The sequence below is a fragment of the Etheostoma cragini genome, chromosome 18 (genome assembly GCF_013103735.1).
Source record: "Etheostoma cragini isolate CJK2018 chromosome 18, CSU_Ecrag_1.0, whole genome shotgun sequence".
NCBI classification, from domain to species: Eukaryota; Metazoa; Chordata; class Actinopteri; order Perciformes; family Percidae; genus Etheostoma; species Etheostoma cragini.
Window position 1 is genome coordinate 7462329 of NC_048424.1, and position 13839 is coordinate 7476167.

Below are 13839 nucleotides of genomic sequence, written 5' to 3' on the forward strand. Positions count from 1 at the left end.
TTCTCGATTCTGATTCTCTGAGGGGTGGAGTTAAAACCAGTCACATTCTTATTTCACAAATAAGAGAATGGTTTGCAATAGTGGTTTGCAGTTTTACAGGGCTTTCCTAATGTAAAATAAAGCCACAGTAGAGCGCCGCTTACTGTGCTCCATGGCAACAACACAAGCGCCTGCCGCTACGGAAACCAAAACTTGAGCATATTAAATTTGGATCTGATGATCCGATTTGAAACCAAAATTCTCTTTAATCTGTCATTTTTAAAGGTCCCATGACATGGTGCTCTTTGGATGTTTTTGTATAGGCCTTAGTGGTCCAATTATACTGTAACTGAAGTTTCTTCCCCAAAAGGCAGCTTTGGTGCCGAATTACAGCTACTAGAGCCAGTCCCAGTCTTCTTAGTATGTGCCATTTCGGAGTCATTAGATTTTGGCAAGGAGAATGGGGGTGTTTCCTTGACCAGCTGCTACTTTGCTTGTTTGAAAGCCATAATGTATCTTTCATGGGTGGGCAAAATTCTCTGGGCAGGCAAATCAGGGGGAGGTAACCTTGCCCCATATGACCTCATAAGGGGCAATATTTCAGATTGGCCCATCTGAGCTTTCTCAAAGGCAGAGCAGTTCCCAGGGCTCGGTTTACACCGATCACCATTTCTAGCCACTGGGGGATGATAGGCAGGCTGGGGGAACTCGTATTAATGTTAAAAAACTCATAAAGTGACATTTTCATGCCATGGGACATTTTAAATTGTTATACTATTATGATAGAATTGGTGGTGTTATCAGAAAATATGCAGAAAGAGAATCCTCAGACCTCACATGCAGCTTAAGGGCCATGACAACAAGCAGAGTGTCAGCTCTTATCTGTGATTCAGCATGTTGAAACTGCAGCAGGCAGACTGCAGGCTCTCCGTATGAGAGCTGCCTGACTGGCTGTCCGTGACTTCTCCCATTTAGCGAGGTGTCTTCTCATTTTTTGCATCCGCCTCTTCTTTTGTTGTTCTACAAGCAAAAGAAGACCGTTCCAACCGATTAACGTGGTATGAAAATGGTTGGATGGTTTATGTATTTTGTTTTGCATCTTTCTGAGATGCTTGGTCTTTTGGTTTTATTTTTAGGGTTATTCATACAGACTACTGACAAGTTATTTCCTCCAGTGCAGGCCCTGAACATAGATGTACAGTACATCAGATGTTACCTAGACGTCAACTACGGGGCTATATGGATTATTACTGCTCCTGAGCCTCAGCTTCAAAACATCAGGCTGAGAGTTGGGAAATATTCTAGATGAATCCACATTGGGCACTTTGTTTTTTTTAAATCCTTCCACCTCCCTCTTTCTCTCGCTGTCTTCCCCCTTCAGCCCCACCCTCCCTTGCTGTGTCTCTGACCTTCTCTTCATATAATCTCAGTCTTTCAGATTGCAGCATCATAAGCCCTCTGTGAATGGCGGATGGGAGAGCTAGGTGGGTGTACAAGGGCCAAGCAAGGGCTGTAGTGGGTGTTAAATATATTGAAATCCTTTTCTTTTAAATGCACCGTGCCCTCTCCTTCTTTGCGCTGCTGTGTGCATTTCTAAAAGCTGCTGTTTGAAAATATCTGAAAGGTGACATGATTTATGGAGTCTGAGTCTGCCTGGTCATCACATGGATGCTTTGTAGCTGCACACCTGGCTTTCCTTTGGAGACACTTGCCCAGAATTGTTGAGCTTGCAGCCATTACCGCTTTCCTAAGTTATCTGAGGCAGTTGAGTTTTTCTCTAGAAAGGTTGCAGGTTAGTAGTTACTGGATGTAAATCAGAGACTACATGTCCTGCTATTTTCTACTTATTTTGTATTTAATGACGTTCATTCAACACCTCACCCAGATTTATATCTCTTACACTCTGGTTATACCTGTGAGTGTAGTGAGTTCCTTGGTGGTTAGAGAGGGCATTTTGGGATAACTAAAAAAATTTTTGCCATAGAAACCCATTACAGGAGTCATCTTTCATCTATATTCACTTCAGTTGGCACCCTTAGACCTGTAAAACACGGTCTCTGCTTCAAGCCACAGTAGTTAGGAGGTAGGGCTGCAGGATTCAGGGAAAAATATGAATCACGATTATTTTTGCTTAGAATCGATATCACGATTCTCTGCTACGATCCCTTTTGACCATGACAAAACAAATCTAATTCACAGTACCAAACAGATTTTTTGGCACCTATAGCACATTGCACGTGACCACAAGTCTGTAAACATAGAGGCCTCATAGAGCATTGCAGCGCTTGGGAGCGCTTCTTGATGCAGTCGGCTCGCAGCAATTAAATGGGAATCAAAATCAGTAGAAATTTTAAAATATAATTTTTGTATACAAACTTCTTTCTCTTTTTTAAATCATAGTTATCAAAAATGAATTGTGGACAGGGTGAATCGCAATTTAATCGTACAGGCTTACCAGGAAGCTCATCGTCTCACAACAAACACCCTCATAAACTGCAGGGTGTGCTGACATCTATGTGCCTATAAAGACAGATCAGGTCATGCAGTCCAGATCAACCTGTGACAGTGGTTTTATAGCCTCTTTTGTCTGACCTGTGCACTGATAAGATGTCGATGCTCCCTTGCTCAGCTGTCATTAACCTCCACGCTGCTCCTCCTACCATTCCCTCTCCAGTGTCCTCAGATGATGACAACGGCAGCAATCTGTCAGGGGAATTTGGTCACGGTGACAAGGTGAATGTGTGCTCCTGCCACGTAGACAGAGATCAAAGTGGGGATAGGGAGAAGAAAAACATGGTAGTGTCTGCTGGTCACTCTAGTTTTAATCCAAAACAGATTGTGATCGGTTTAAGTTGGTCCAGACCAAGACAAAAAAGGTTCTTGAATTCTGTTTCGTGTTCACACTGACTTTTAACAAACTAATGAAGAACCATGAAGTAACATGAACACAGTCATCTTTCATCATCAGCAGGTCATGCAACTAGGGATGTTAATAATTAACCGTTAACCATTAACCAACAAGAATTTTGACCGAATAGTTCTATCAGTAATTAGAAAAAGTTTGTTGCATTGTTAAAGGAAAAAGGCTGTAAAATCTTTTTTTTTTTTTTTTTACTTGCTTGTGCTAACTTTGCATTAGCAAGTTTTGTTTTAAGCTCTTTTTTTCTGCAAAGTTTATGGCTCTCTGTGGCTCACTATTGATGAGGATTGGTTGGCGCGAGCGGTTCCAGAAAAGTGGATACGTGACCAGGAAATGTCCGCATCTGCCCGCTGAAAGTATGTCTAAGTCTCCCGAACTGGTGAACTGGGACTCAGTTGGCTGCTCATTGTTAAACAGTTAATGATTGGTTAACGAGTGCCAGGAAAATAAATCTAAATTTGCATTCTTAAATCCAACACTTTATTATGCGTGTCACAAAGAGCTTGCAAAGAAATAACAGATTATAAACGCTATTGTTCGACTGCAGCTTGACCCTGTATATCGTGATTGGCGAGGCATTTTGTACCGTAATATTACATGAGGGAGTGACAGCTGTTTTAACTTGCAAAATACCCACACACATGGTGCACCCTGTTTACAAAATTATCTTGTATAAATATAGCATGTATGCCGTTTCTACAGATCAGGAGATGACTTTATTAGCAGTTCACAAGTTAGGTTCAGTTAAGCTTTTTCACCACTAACAGACAGCCAAGACTCCCAGTTGTTTAATCGCACCAGAATCAAGCTGACGGCTTTCACACAAGCCTAAACCCACTAAATCAAGCAGGTAAACCTTGTAAAACTGACAGCTTTTGAGTATTGCCTGTAAAAAAAAAAATGTAAGGAAACAATATACTTGCAATCCTATCATGCATAAAGAGAGACTGATAACACTAAGCTTGGTCCTTGTGCAGTGATGTCTGCTCTGTTTGATGGAAAGTAGCAAACCGCTATTTGCTGTTTCAAACCTTTTTTCTCCAATGAACAGCCGATGAGATTAATTGGCTGTTCAGCCAACGGCCGACAAAAATAACAGGCTGACGAAGGCCGACTAGAATTGACGGCCGACCACCGGCTTGGTGCGTCAGGACCTTGCAGTTACTTAATGTTACTCAACCTTTCTCTGATTGCAGATAAGCATTGGCATTTTGCAAGCAATTGCCCTTAAGTGTGGTTTACTTCAAAATAATTAAAATTATACTAGGAATTCTGCATCACTATTGATCCATTGTAGCATTAACTAAGCTAAACCTTATGCATGCTTTGTCATACTTTATTATTTGTTTAATCGTTGCTTTAGGTGGTAAAACAAACGCTTACACCACCGGAGAATTGAGAGAAAGAACTCAAAGGCAGCAGTTTGAGATTTGGAGCTTCATTGCACATAGATGACTCTTATCTTAACTAGATAGTGACAGGGAGCAGGACAGGAGACTTTGTGTTGCTCCCCAAGCCACATTGGCCACTAATCTCAATATTCACCTTTTGCAACATTGGACCTGTCCTCCCAGGGCACCTCTTTCTTTCTTTCTTTCTTTCTCAGGATTTTAGAGCAAGAGACATTTAGGGGCTTTATAGAGTCCCCAAACGATGCTGGCCACCCTCCAAAGAGGCTTGTGGAGTGGACAAACTTTTCCAGGAATAGTCCAAATTGAGTTGGCTTCCCAGCCCAGTTAGAAGGGGAAACAATATCTCAAGAACAAGAGCTTTACAGGAGTTAATGGTTCAAACAAGGGAGTTAAAATGCAGGATCAAAAGCTTCTGATTTTCACTGCTTATAACCTGAATTTTTCTTCTAACGATTAAACGCTGGTGTAATCATCTCTACGGGAAACTATGTTTAATGGTTGTTATTTGTCCACCTCTATATATATTTTCCAGAGAATAACGACCCCAAATGCAAGTGGATGTACATCATCTATTTTATGTAGTGCAGTTACACTCATGGTAAAAGTCTGATGGTAACGCTTATTGACAAAAGTAACTGCAGCTGTCTGTCTGTGTGTCAGGTTAACAAGCAGGCTGCTGCCAAGTGGGTTAGGCTGGAAATGAGAGTGCTGCCTTGGCCTCGAGCCAACCAGCACCTCACCACCACCATCACAACTGTATACGGTTACATGTGCCACTGCGTCTCTCAGCACAACAAATACCGCCATACTCTGTTTCTTTTCTCTCAGAAAAATATAAAGTTTCCATTTTTTACACTACAGTTGCCAAAATAGCAGCATCTGTTCTGCATATCCATACACTAATTGATCTAAACTGTTTTATGTTGGTTGCAGCCTGAATTTTTGTCTCAGCACCCAGTATAATCTGGGGTATCCACACTTGCTGAAGAAATATTTACTCACCTACGTTTTCTTGAGTACTTCATTAAAAGTACTCCAGTTGATGAAACTATGAAATTAGTGATATTCAAATATTTAATGTTCATTGATGTGTAAAGACAAAAATGTCCATAAATAGAAGGCCCTAACAAATATCCCAAACTATGTAGTGTAGAGCAAAGATCTGAATAGGGTTACCGTAGTTTACATATATGTACATTTTAAGTGTCCTTTCAGCTATGCAAATTTAATGTTATACCTTCTTACACTTTTTTATTGGATATGTTTTGTTTGTTTAAAATGATTGTTTCTTACAACATGGTCTTACATTCAATTTTAGCTAAATGGACACAATTTTATACTATAAACAATAGACCTTGAGGACATTAGACAACATCTGAAATCCTCCTGCTGCCTTAAAATTCTGCCAACAGACCTCAGATCTTGTGCATATTGTAAACACGTCTTTTCTCTCAGATATTGTTCCACAGGCCCTGAAAACTACAGCCATGAAGCCACTCCTACAAAAAGAACGTTCTAAACATGTCATTATAAGCAATTATGGGCCCATATCAAACCTTCCTTTTTGTTAAGAAAAATCATTGAAAAAGCAGTTTTTCAACAGCTTCTTGTAACTAAACGACTGTTTTGATGTCTTTCAGTCAGCTTGACCACAGCACTGAAACTGCTCTTGTTAAGGTCTTAAATGGCATGTACTTACAGACAGTGGAAACATTTCAGTCTTAGTTCTAATTTATCTCATTGCTGCATTTGAAACGGTCAACCACAACATTACTAGACCAACTGGAAAACTGGATTGGAATTTTTTGCACAGTACTAAAACGGAATTGAATCATATTAAATAACAGGCACTACTTTGTGTCTATATGTAATGATACACCTGAGTAGACATATATGACAAGGAGAGTGCCCCAAGGTTACATTCTGGGGCCTCTTTTGTTTAAAATATAAATGCTTCGATTGGCTCAGTCTATGGAAAACAACAAAATAAGTTACCAATATTATTAATTATGCGTACAACACACATTTACAAAACCCTACTGTATCAGTCCCAAGGGACATGTAGAAGCAGCGTTCAGTTTTTGTGCACCACACATCTGGAACAAAGTCCCAGAAAAGTGCAACTCAGTTCTTTTAAATCAAGGCTGAAGACTTTTGATGCTGCTTTTTATTAAATCAAATAATTTTTCATTTCTTACACTGCAATGTAACTATATTTCTTTTTATATCTGTGTTACCTTATTCTTATCTTGTTTTTAATTGCTCTTTAATGTTTTATGTAAAGGACTTTGAATTGTCTTGTTGCTTAAATGTGCTGTATTAAGTTTTCAGAATCCTTTTTTATCAGAGCACCTAACTCGTACCTGACATTGGGTAGAAAACAAATGTGACTCTCAAAGAGCGCAGCACTAAAGAATGACAAAAATATGCAGCATCACATTTAAAGCATGAGCTGACATTCTTCTTCAGCACTTCAAGGGAAAGCATGACAACATCATATTTGTTGATACCAGGGAAAAAAGTATAAAATGAATTGATCTAAAATTTAAAAAATATATAGTATTTAGTATGCCGTTTTCTGAAATCATTTAAAAAAAAATATAAAGATATTTGTTTTGTAGTTATTGCCTTAATTGATAAGTCAGACACATGAACACACAGTCAACCAGGTGAGCTCACCAGGCGCCCTGTAAAATGGAATCTTTTAAGGGAAACTACTCCTTCTACTTAAAGTTGAATATGCCAAAAAAGCCACATGATAATGGCATGTGTGGGGGAAACTATTTGACAACTGTTTTAATAATCAATTAACTGTTTCAGTAATTGTTCAAGCAAAAATGTCAAATCTTTGCCCCTTCCAGTTTCTGAAATGTGAGGATTAGATTAGTTCTTCAGTTTTAGCCCTGAGTTTTAGTCCTATGGTTCTGAAGCAAGACGGTGTGTTTGGTAGCCATCTAAATGTAGAGTCAGGTGGTTTCAGGGCAGGAAATTAATCCTGGGAACTTCAACATGAGGTTTGAAAAATACTTTATGCTATCTAAGCATGTTTACTTGATCAGAATTATCAGTGCCTCCTTGAACTTCAGCTAGAGCCTTTCTGTATGAATATTCCATTTCTGTTGTCTCCCCCTACACCCAAGACCCAAGTGACGTAGTCATATGTTTGTATGTCCTGCAAGAGTGTGGAAACATGTCTGTGTTCCTAAACTTGATTTAAACCACAAGATATCATCCTGACAGTGCTATAGCTATTGCATAGATTGCTTTTTAAAATATAGTTTGATCCCTTTATTAATCAATACTGTATCACTTATTACTTCCCTCTGATGAAAGCTCTCCTCATAGGCACAGATGTGCTTTTCCAGTGGACATTATCCAGTTAGGAATATTGAGCAAAAGTTGAGTGCAGAGGAAATGCTCGTCTGAGGGAGGAGAGTGTAACCTCTATTTGAAGGTGACCAGAAACTGGTCAATGTGGGAGTGAAGCCTACTAGGGACCCCTTCTGGCAAAAGACTAGACTTCATCAGCACTCTCATCAGGGCTTGTAAAGTGACCCTTCACTGTTTTCACAATGTGAACCAGTACAGTCATTGTGTTTTCATTTCATCAACAGTTTTTGTCTTTTGGGTTGGAAAAATTCTTAGTATTAGCCAGTTAGAGACAATTAATATAAGAAATAAAGAACTCGTTGAGGTTGTCTCATGGTTACCTGAATTCAATTGTGTTGCTTTTTCATATTTTAGTAGCAAAATTGATTGATTTAAACTTTTCAGTTATTTTTATTTTTTTCTTCTAACAATTATGTGGAGCTACATGACTGGTCTGTCTCTTGTCAGGCTCCCCTCAGCACTTCTGTCTCACTGTGAGGAGCCTGACAGCTAATGAATCACCAAAACAAGCTGAAGCTACAGCAAACACACAGACTGCTGTAACAGAGTCCAGTTGGAAATGGACTGCTCTGCTCAGAGACAACGGCTGACACAGAGTTTGGACTGCAGCTTCCACGACTGATCAATTCAGACAGTTTCTGCTGAGTGAGATTTCAGTCTTCCTTTTTTGTGTTTCATCTCTCTCCCTGTCTGCCTGTCTCTCCCTTCTCTTTCAGGATGTACCCAATAAAAGAGGTTCCTGTGGAGGCAGAGGCCCTGACTGACTGGCTGTATCAGAGGTTTGTGGAGAAAGAAGAGTTGCTGACCCACTTCTACAGCACAGGTTTGTCTCACCCTTCAGTTTGTTAAAGTCAAACTGAAATATGAATTCTCCTTAATTTTGTGTAAACAAAGATAAACTATAATAACACAGCTATGTTGCATATATTTTGTATTTTTCAAAAGAGGATAAAAAAACAAACGCATTTGATAAAAACATATTTGTCCGAGCTGCAGCCCTCTAAGTGGGTGTTTTTCCCCAACCACATTACCCAACAGTTGACCGATATTTTTAGGGTAGCTGTTGCTAGGAGATGCACTGTCAACTTTGCGGTGCGGGACTGACTGGAGCACATAATGCTGTATAGCCTACGAATAACGATGGTAATCAACCACTAGGGACGAATTGTTATTTTAATAGCTGCTGAGTCACTCCGTACAAACGGCTTCCTGTCACTGTGCCAATGTGTCTGCATCAAGTCAGACTGACATGAGGTGACTTTGTCACAGTGATACTTTCCTTGTGTGAAGTCTTGCTAGTTTTGACTATTTTATTTCATTTAAATTTTCAGTGTTTGCTTGTTTTAGTTTCAGTTTTTCAGAAATGATTTGTTTTAATATATTTAGTTTAACAGTAGTTTTAGGTTTGTTTTTGTTATAGCCATAATGCCTCAGAAGCATGCAGCTACATATACATACAAAATACATGATTGGAGAACCGCCGTGTTGTTTAATGTTTAATCGGAGACGGTTTAGAACAGATTATGAGCCCATTATAGTTTGAGACCTGTTTCTGTCCCAGGACCAAACTCTCGCGAGATCTGGCAACACAGAGGAGCTAACGTCAGCTAACATTTGTGAACTCCCTAACAGACTTATCTCTGTGACGCTAAATATGTCTTTAAGCTCTGTAAATATCTTACTTTAGCAAAAGAACATATTAACAAATTATTCAAATATAACTTTTCATCCATCAACACAACACGTTCAAACACCCCTTTAGGAGACAGGAGGTGTGTACCGTTTCATACCATTGCCGGTGAAAAGATCTTTTCAATTTGACTATAAATCAAAACTTCTTGGTTTAGCATCTTATTTTGCATAAGTGCAATATTCTGAGTGGTATGTATTTATGTCTTCCTCAACAGGATCATTCCCCTCTCAAGAAGGACACAAGGAGGCAGCTTCCCGGCAGATGACCCTTGACCCCGTGTGGCTGTGCATTATCCAGTCGTTTGCTTTCGCCTCCGGCTACATGTGGTACAGTGTCCTCTGGTACCTCTACTGCTGTTTATTTTGAGTGCGCTGATGAGGCGAGAGTCTTTATCGGACCACTGGAAAAGCCTCAGGATCAGTTGGTGTGTGGGGCCCAGCGTCATACTAGCCCCCTTCGATTGATGAATGTACAATTACAACAGTGGAGAGACTTAATAGGAATCAAAAAAACATATGAAGAACACAAACACGCGGAATACAAATACCAATACAAAATGAAACAGGTCACAGGCATAGTTAACTTGCACACAACCCTAACACAACACACTCGCTCCAACGGCCTAGCAGAATAATCTCTCGTACTCGTCACGACTCACATTTTGATGTTTACACGTCCTCATACACGTAGACGCTCACACGTACATAACGTTTTATTAGAAGTCAACGAAATGAGGCTCAGGACTCCTCCAGGGGACACTCTGGACCAAACTCTCTCTCTTCCCCCAGCTCCTAGGCTTCAGCCGTAGTAGTTTTACAGAGTATAAAGTATGTATGGACGCGTGTGTGAGTGAACATATGTGACTAGAAGCATAATGTCTGCCCTTATTCTTCTTCCTGGCAAGGGTTGATAAAGCCCACTGGACCTCTCTTTCAGCCAGCTGACTAGCCGGCTGGCCACACCTTCCAGAGCGAGCGGCTGTATGAACGTTGAGGCTGCGCAGCCCGCAGCTCCTCTGGCCTTCATTGCACTAAGGATCCATACTGCCCTACCTGCTCCCTGTCCCAGGAAATATTCCTGTGTGGTAGCTGTTAATGTTTTAATTTCTTTTGTTTTCTTCCCTTAACCTGCATATCTCCAGAACAATGGCCATTGTATTTGTTGTTGATGTCTTTTTTTTCTTTCTTTTTTTTCTTCTGTTTTCATCTGTCTGTTGAGGCAGTATTCTGAGTTCACTGAGTAAGGGGGATCATGTTTACACTGGCAGCCCTGTTGAAAGCCTAAAGGAATGGTGGCTATGATGCTGCGCTTGCATTAAGGATATTTTTCTGTGTCAGACATTGAAGGGAGGAAGAGGAGACTGTGTCGTAGTGCTAGTTTAAAAAAAAGAGTCTGATTGCCCTAAAAGTTGTGGATTCCCCTTTTCACCATCTGCTGTCCAACATACACACATACACATCCATGTGCAGCTACACACCGCAGTGGTGGATCATCTCTAGAAAGCAAGAGACTCTTATACCCCCCATTGGACTACATTGTTTTACAAATATTTAAGCCATATGGTTAGTGTTGTCAGGTGGGAAAAAGACTTGGAAGAAAATATGATTTTTATAGAAAGCTACCCTTATGTTCAGCATTCTAAAATAGAGATTTTGGCTTACAGAACTATAGGTGTCATTACTGTAAATTTACAGCATAACCTGCCTAAGTGAGTGTGTGTGATAGTCTCTCCCCCCCTCTCCATTTTTGATATATATGATTGATTCATAATGTCGTGTTGCTCTGTGACAGAGTGTGGCGGCAATTTCACCATGAGTGGTCAATTTTTATTCATTTTAAATTACATGAAACTGTCGTCCTCATGTCATATGTTTAAATCTTGTATATAATGAAGCTGAGGACGAGTTTTCATTGTTGGAAATGACGGCAGCCGTTCTCTTTTGGTCCGTGATAATTTCAGAGAATTTTAATTTAAAATATCATGAATGTTTTGTTTTTTTTAATTATTATTTTTAAACAGAAAGCAAGGATTTTACCTCCGCTTTTCAGTGTTTTTTGTTTTGTTTTTTAAAATATTTTTTGTTGAATTCCTGACCAGGAAGTTGTTTGCTTAAAGACACAGGAGCTATGGTACATCTGTGTGCTGGATGACACAGCGTTTGCACAGCAACACATGGGCCCAGTTTCAAATTTGTACCATTGTATATTTTAAATCACCAGGATTTAGTGGAAAAACCTCGACTATCGAGCCTTACCGGATGTCCTGGTAGACCACAATCCCAAACAATTCTGTTTTTCCCTTTCACTCCTTGACAACCATTTGGAATAACGATGGTTTCATGGTGTTGAGCTAAAACTGGCCCAGTGAGGAAGAGATCACTCTTCACAGACGAGGGGAACTCTGGTGGGCCCTGCAATGATGCAGCTGTTCTCTCTCCAATGTCCTTGTGTTGTGGTTTTGAGGTCAGTTATATGTAATTTGCTTAGCCTTCTTTAATTAGGAAAATGATAGAGGACCAGCAATTATCACAGTTTACTGCCCTCCCTGTGTGCCACTGTTTGTAGAAACTGTGTGAAAGTCAAAAAAGGGCTACCCGACTGGGTAGATAACAACTTTTTTAATCAGGCTGTAAATGTGATTCGTTCAGCGGCCCTCTGAGATTCCCCTCCATCTTAAGAGTGACTTGAAATGAAGCTTCATCTTTCTTTATTTTCATCTTTTCATTTTGATTTTCTTTTTTGATTTTTCTGACCATGTTTCCAAAGAAGGCAGGGAAATAATGTTTTCCTAGATGTGGTTATAGGAAATAAACACAAATAGGGATTTAAACAAATTATACTAGAGCTGTCTGTAATTTTCCATTTTGTACTTCTCCTTTAATTCCTAGCTACACAGCCATTTTACAACACAAAAGACTTGTGCTGGAATAAAACATCATAAAGATCCCATCAGCCTAATGCTTTTCTTTCTCTTTGTTTTTATGCACCTAACAAAAATCTCTGTAAAAAATGACATGCAATTGGTAGTTATTCCCATTAAGTTTCTATGTTATAACAGGTTGTCATTCATGAGCTCATTGGACATAAACAAAATAAGCTTAAAGGATTAGTTCAACATTTGGGGAATTCTTATATTTGCCTTCTTGCAGAGAGTTAGATGAGAAGGTTCATGTGCCGGCAAAGAAATAATTTGGTGCGTAATCTTGTCTAGAAATATCACAATTTAGCTTTTCCACTGTTAATTGAGTGTAATATGTTTGCAGCTGGGTTTTTTAAATTTATTTTTATTTATGGGCCAGGCTGGCTGTTTCTCCTTGCTTCCTGTCTGTATGCTAACTGTATATATTTGAAACTAGCTTAAATATCACAGAGTCTTAACGATAATTTCAACATCTAACGTGAACTCTGCAAGAAACCAATAAGCATATTTCCCTGAATGTCAAACCATTTAATTATACTTCAACAGAATGCCGGAATCCTGAAGGTCCTGTAGAAATTATAATAAGGGAAAAACATTGTATGTTTTTAAATCACTATTCATTGTGTTTTCTTTGGTCTGTCAATGTCAACTGTCATATTTTCTCTTCACTGAGCTGCTGGCTGAGAATGGGCTCTAGGTAACCGAAACCTGTGTTTGCTCTGTCCTGTGCCCGTTGTTTAACTGTGGTGTCAGTCACCAGCTTTCCAGAGATCTCCTTACCCTGGCAGAAGGTCCACTGCTGAATCAAGCACAGAGGGATGATTAGTGTTTTCTGTCTGGAACAAACCTACTGTGCATCTGTGTCAGACTGGAGTATAGATTAATGTTGAGGTGTGTACCTTAGTACTTTTATATAGGCCTGCAGCATAGGATGTATAATCACCTCAGCGTTATGTTTATGAGCAGTGATTTTGTTTCGGGTTGGAGCTTCATTTTTTTGCAGAATAATGTATTATGGTTTACAAGATCAGATGTTTTTGTGTGAAAATAGTAACTACAAATGTCAGATTTCCCATCTAAATTATTGTGGATATGTGATAAAAGGCAATGTAAAATGTAAAGTATGGAACAGCAAAACTGGGGGGAATATTGCATCTTCTTGCCAAGAGTTAAGAAGATTGATCAATCAATCAAACTGTATTTATAGAGCACTTTTCATACATTTAAAATGTAACAATTTACAGTTAAAAGCAATTGCCCCCCACCCACCATCACATTAATGTATCAGCAGACCCCCACAGACCCCGCACCAACATCCACATCCCCCCCCCCCCCTCTCCATAATACAACTATTGTGGCTGAGCACCGAAAGCTAAGTTAAGAAGTTGGGATTTGAGCCTCCTCTTAAAACAACACTATGTAACTTTTTGTACCTTGAAATATTTCCAAAACCGTTAAAGTTAATAGGAGGGCCGAAGACCAGTAAGAGATTTAAAAACTACTCTGTCTGTATGATAAATACGAA

General features: G+C 39.5%; 1 protein-coding gene across 1 annotated transcript in view; it reads left to right on the forward strand.

Annotated features, from left to right (window-relative positions):
• Positions 1-12341, forward strand: part of lpgat1 (lysophosphatidylglycerol acyltransferase 1) — a 44724-nt gene extending 32383 nt beyond the window's left edge. The window contains exons 7-8 of the mRNA XM_034899768.1: positions 8418-8524; positions 9609-12341. Coding sequence (XP_034755659.1) covers positions 8418-8524; positions 9609-9760 — 259 coding nt within the window. The 3' untranslated portion in view covers positions 9761-12341. The remainder of the gene's footprint in view (positions 1-8417; positions 8525-9608) is intronic.
• The last annotated feature ends 1498 nt before the right edge of the window (positions 12342-13839 follow it).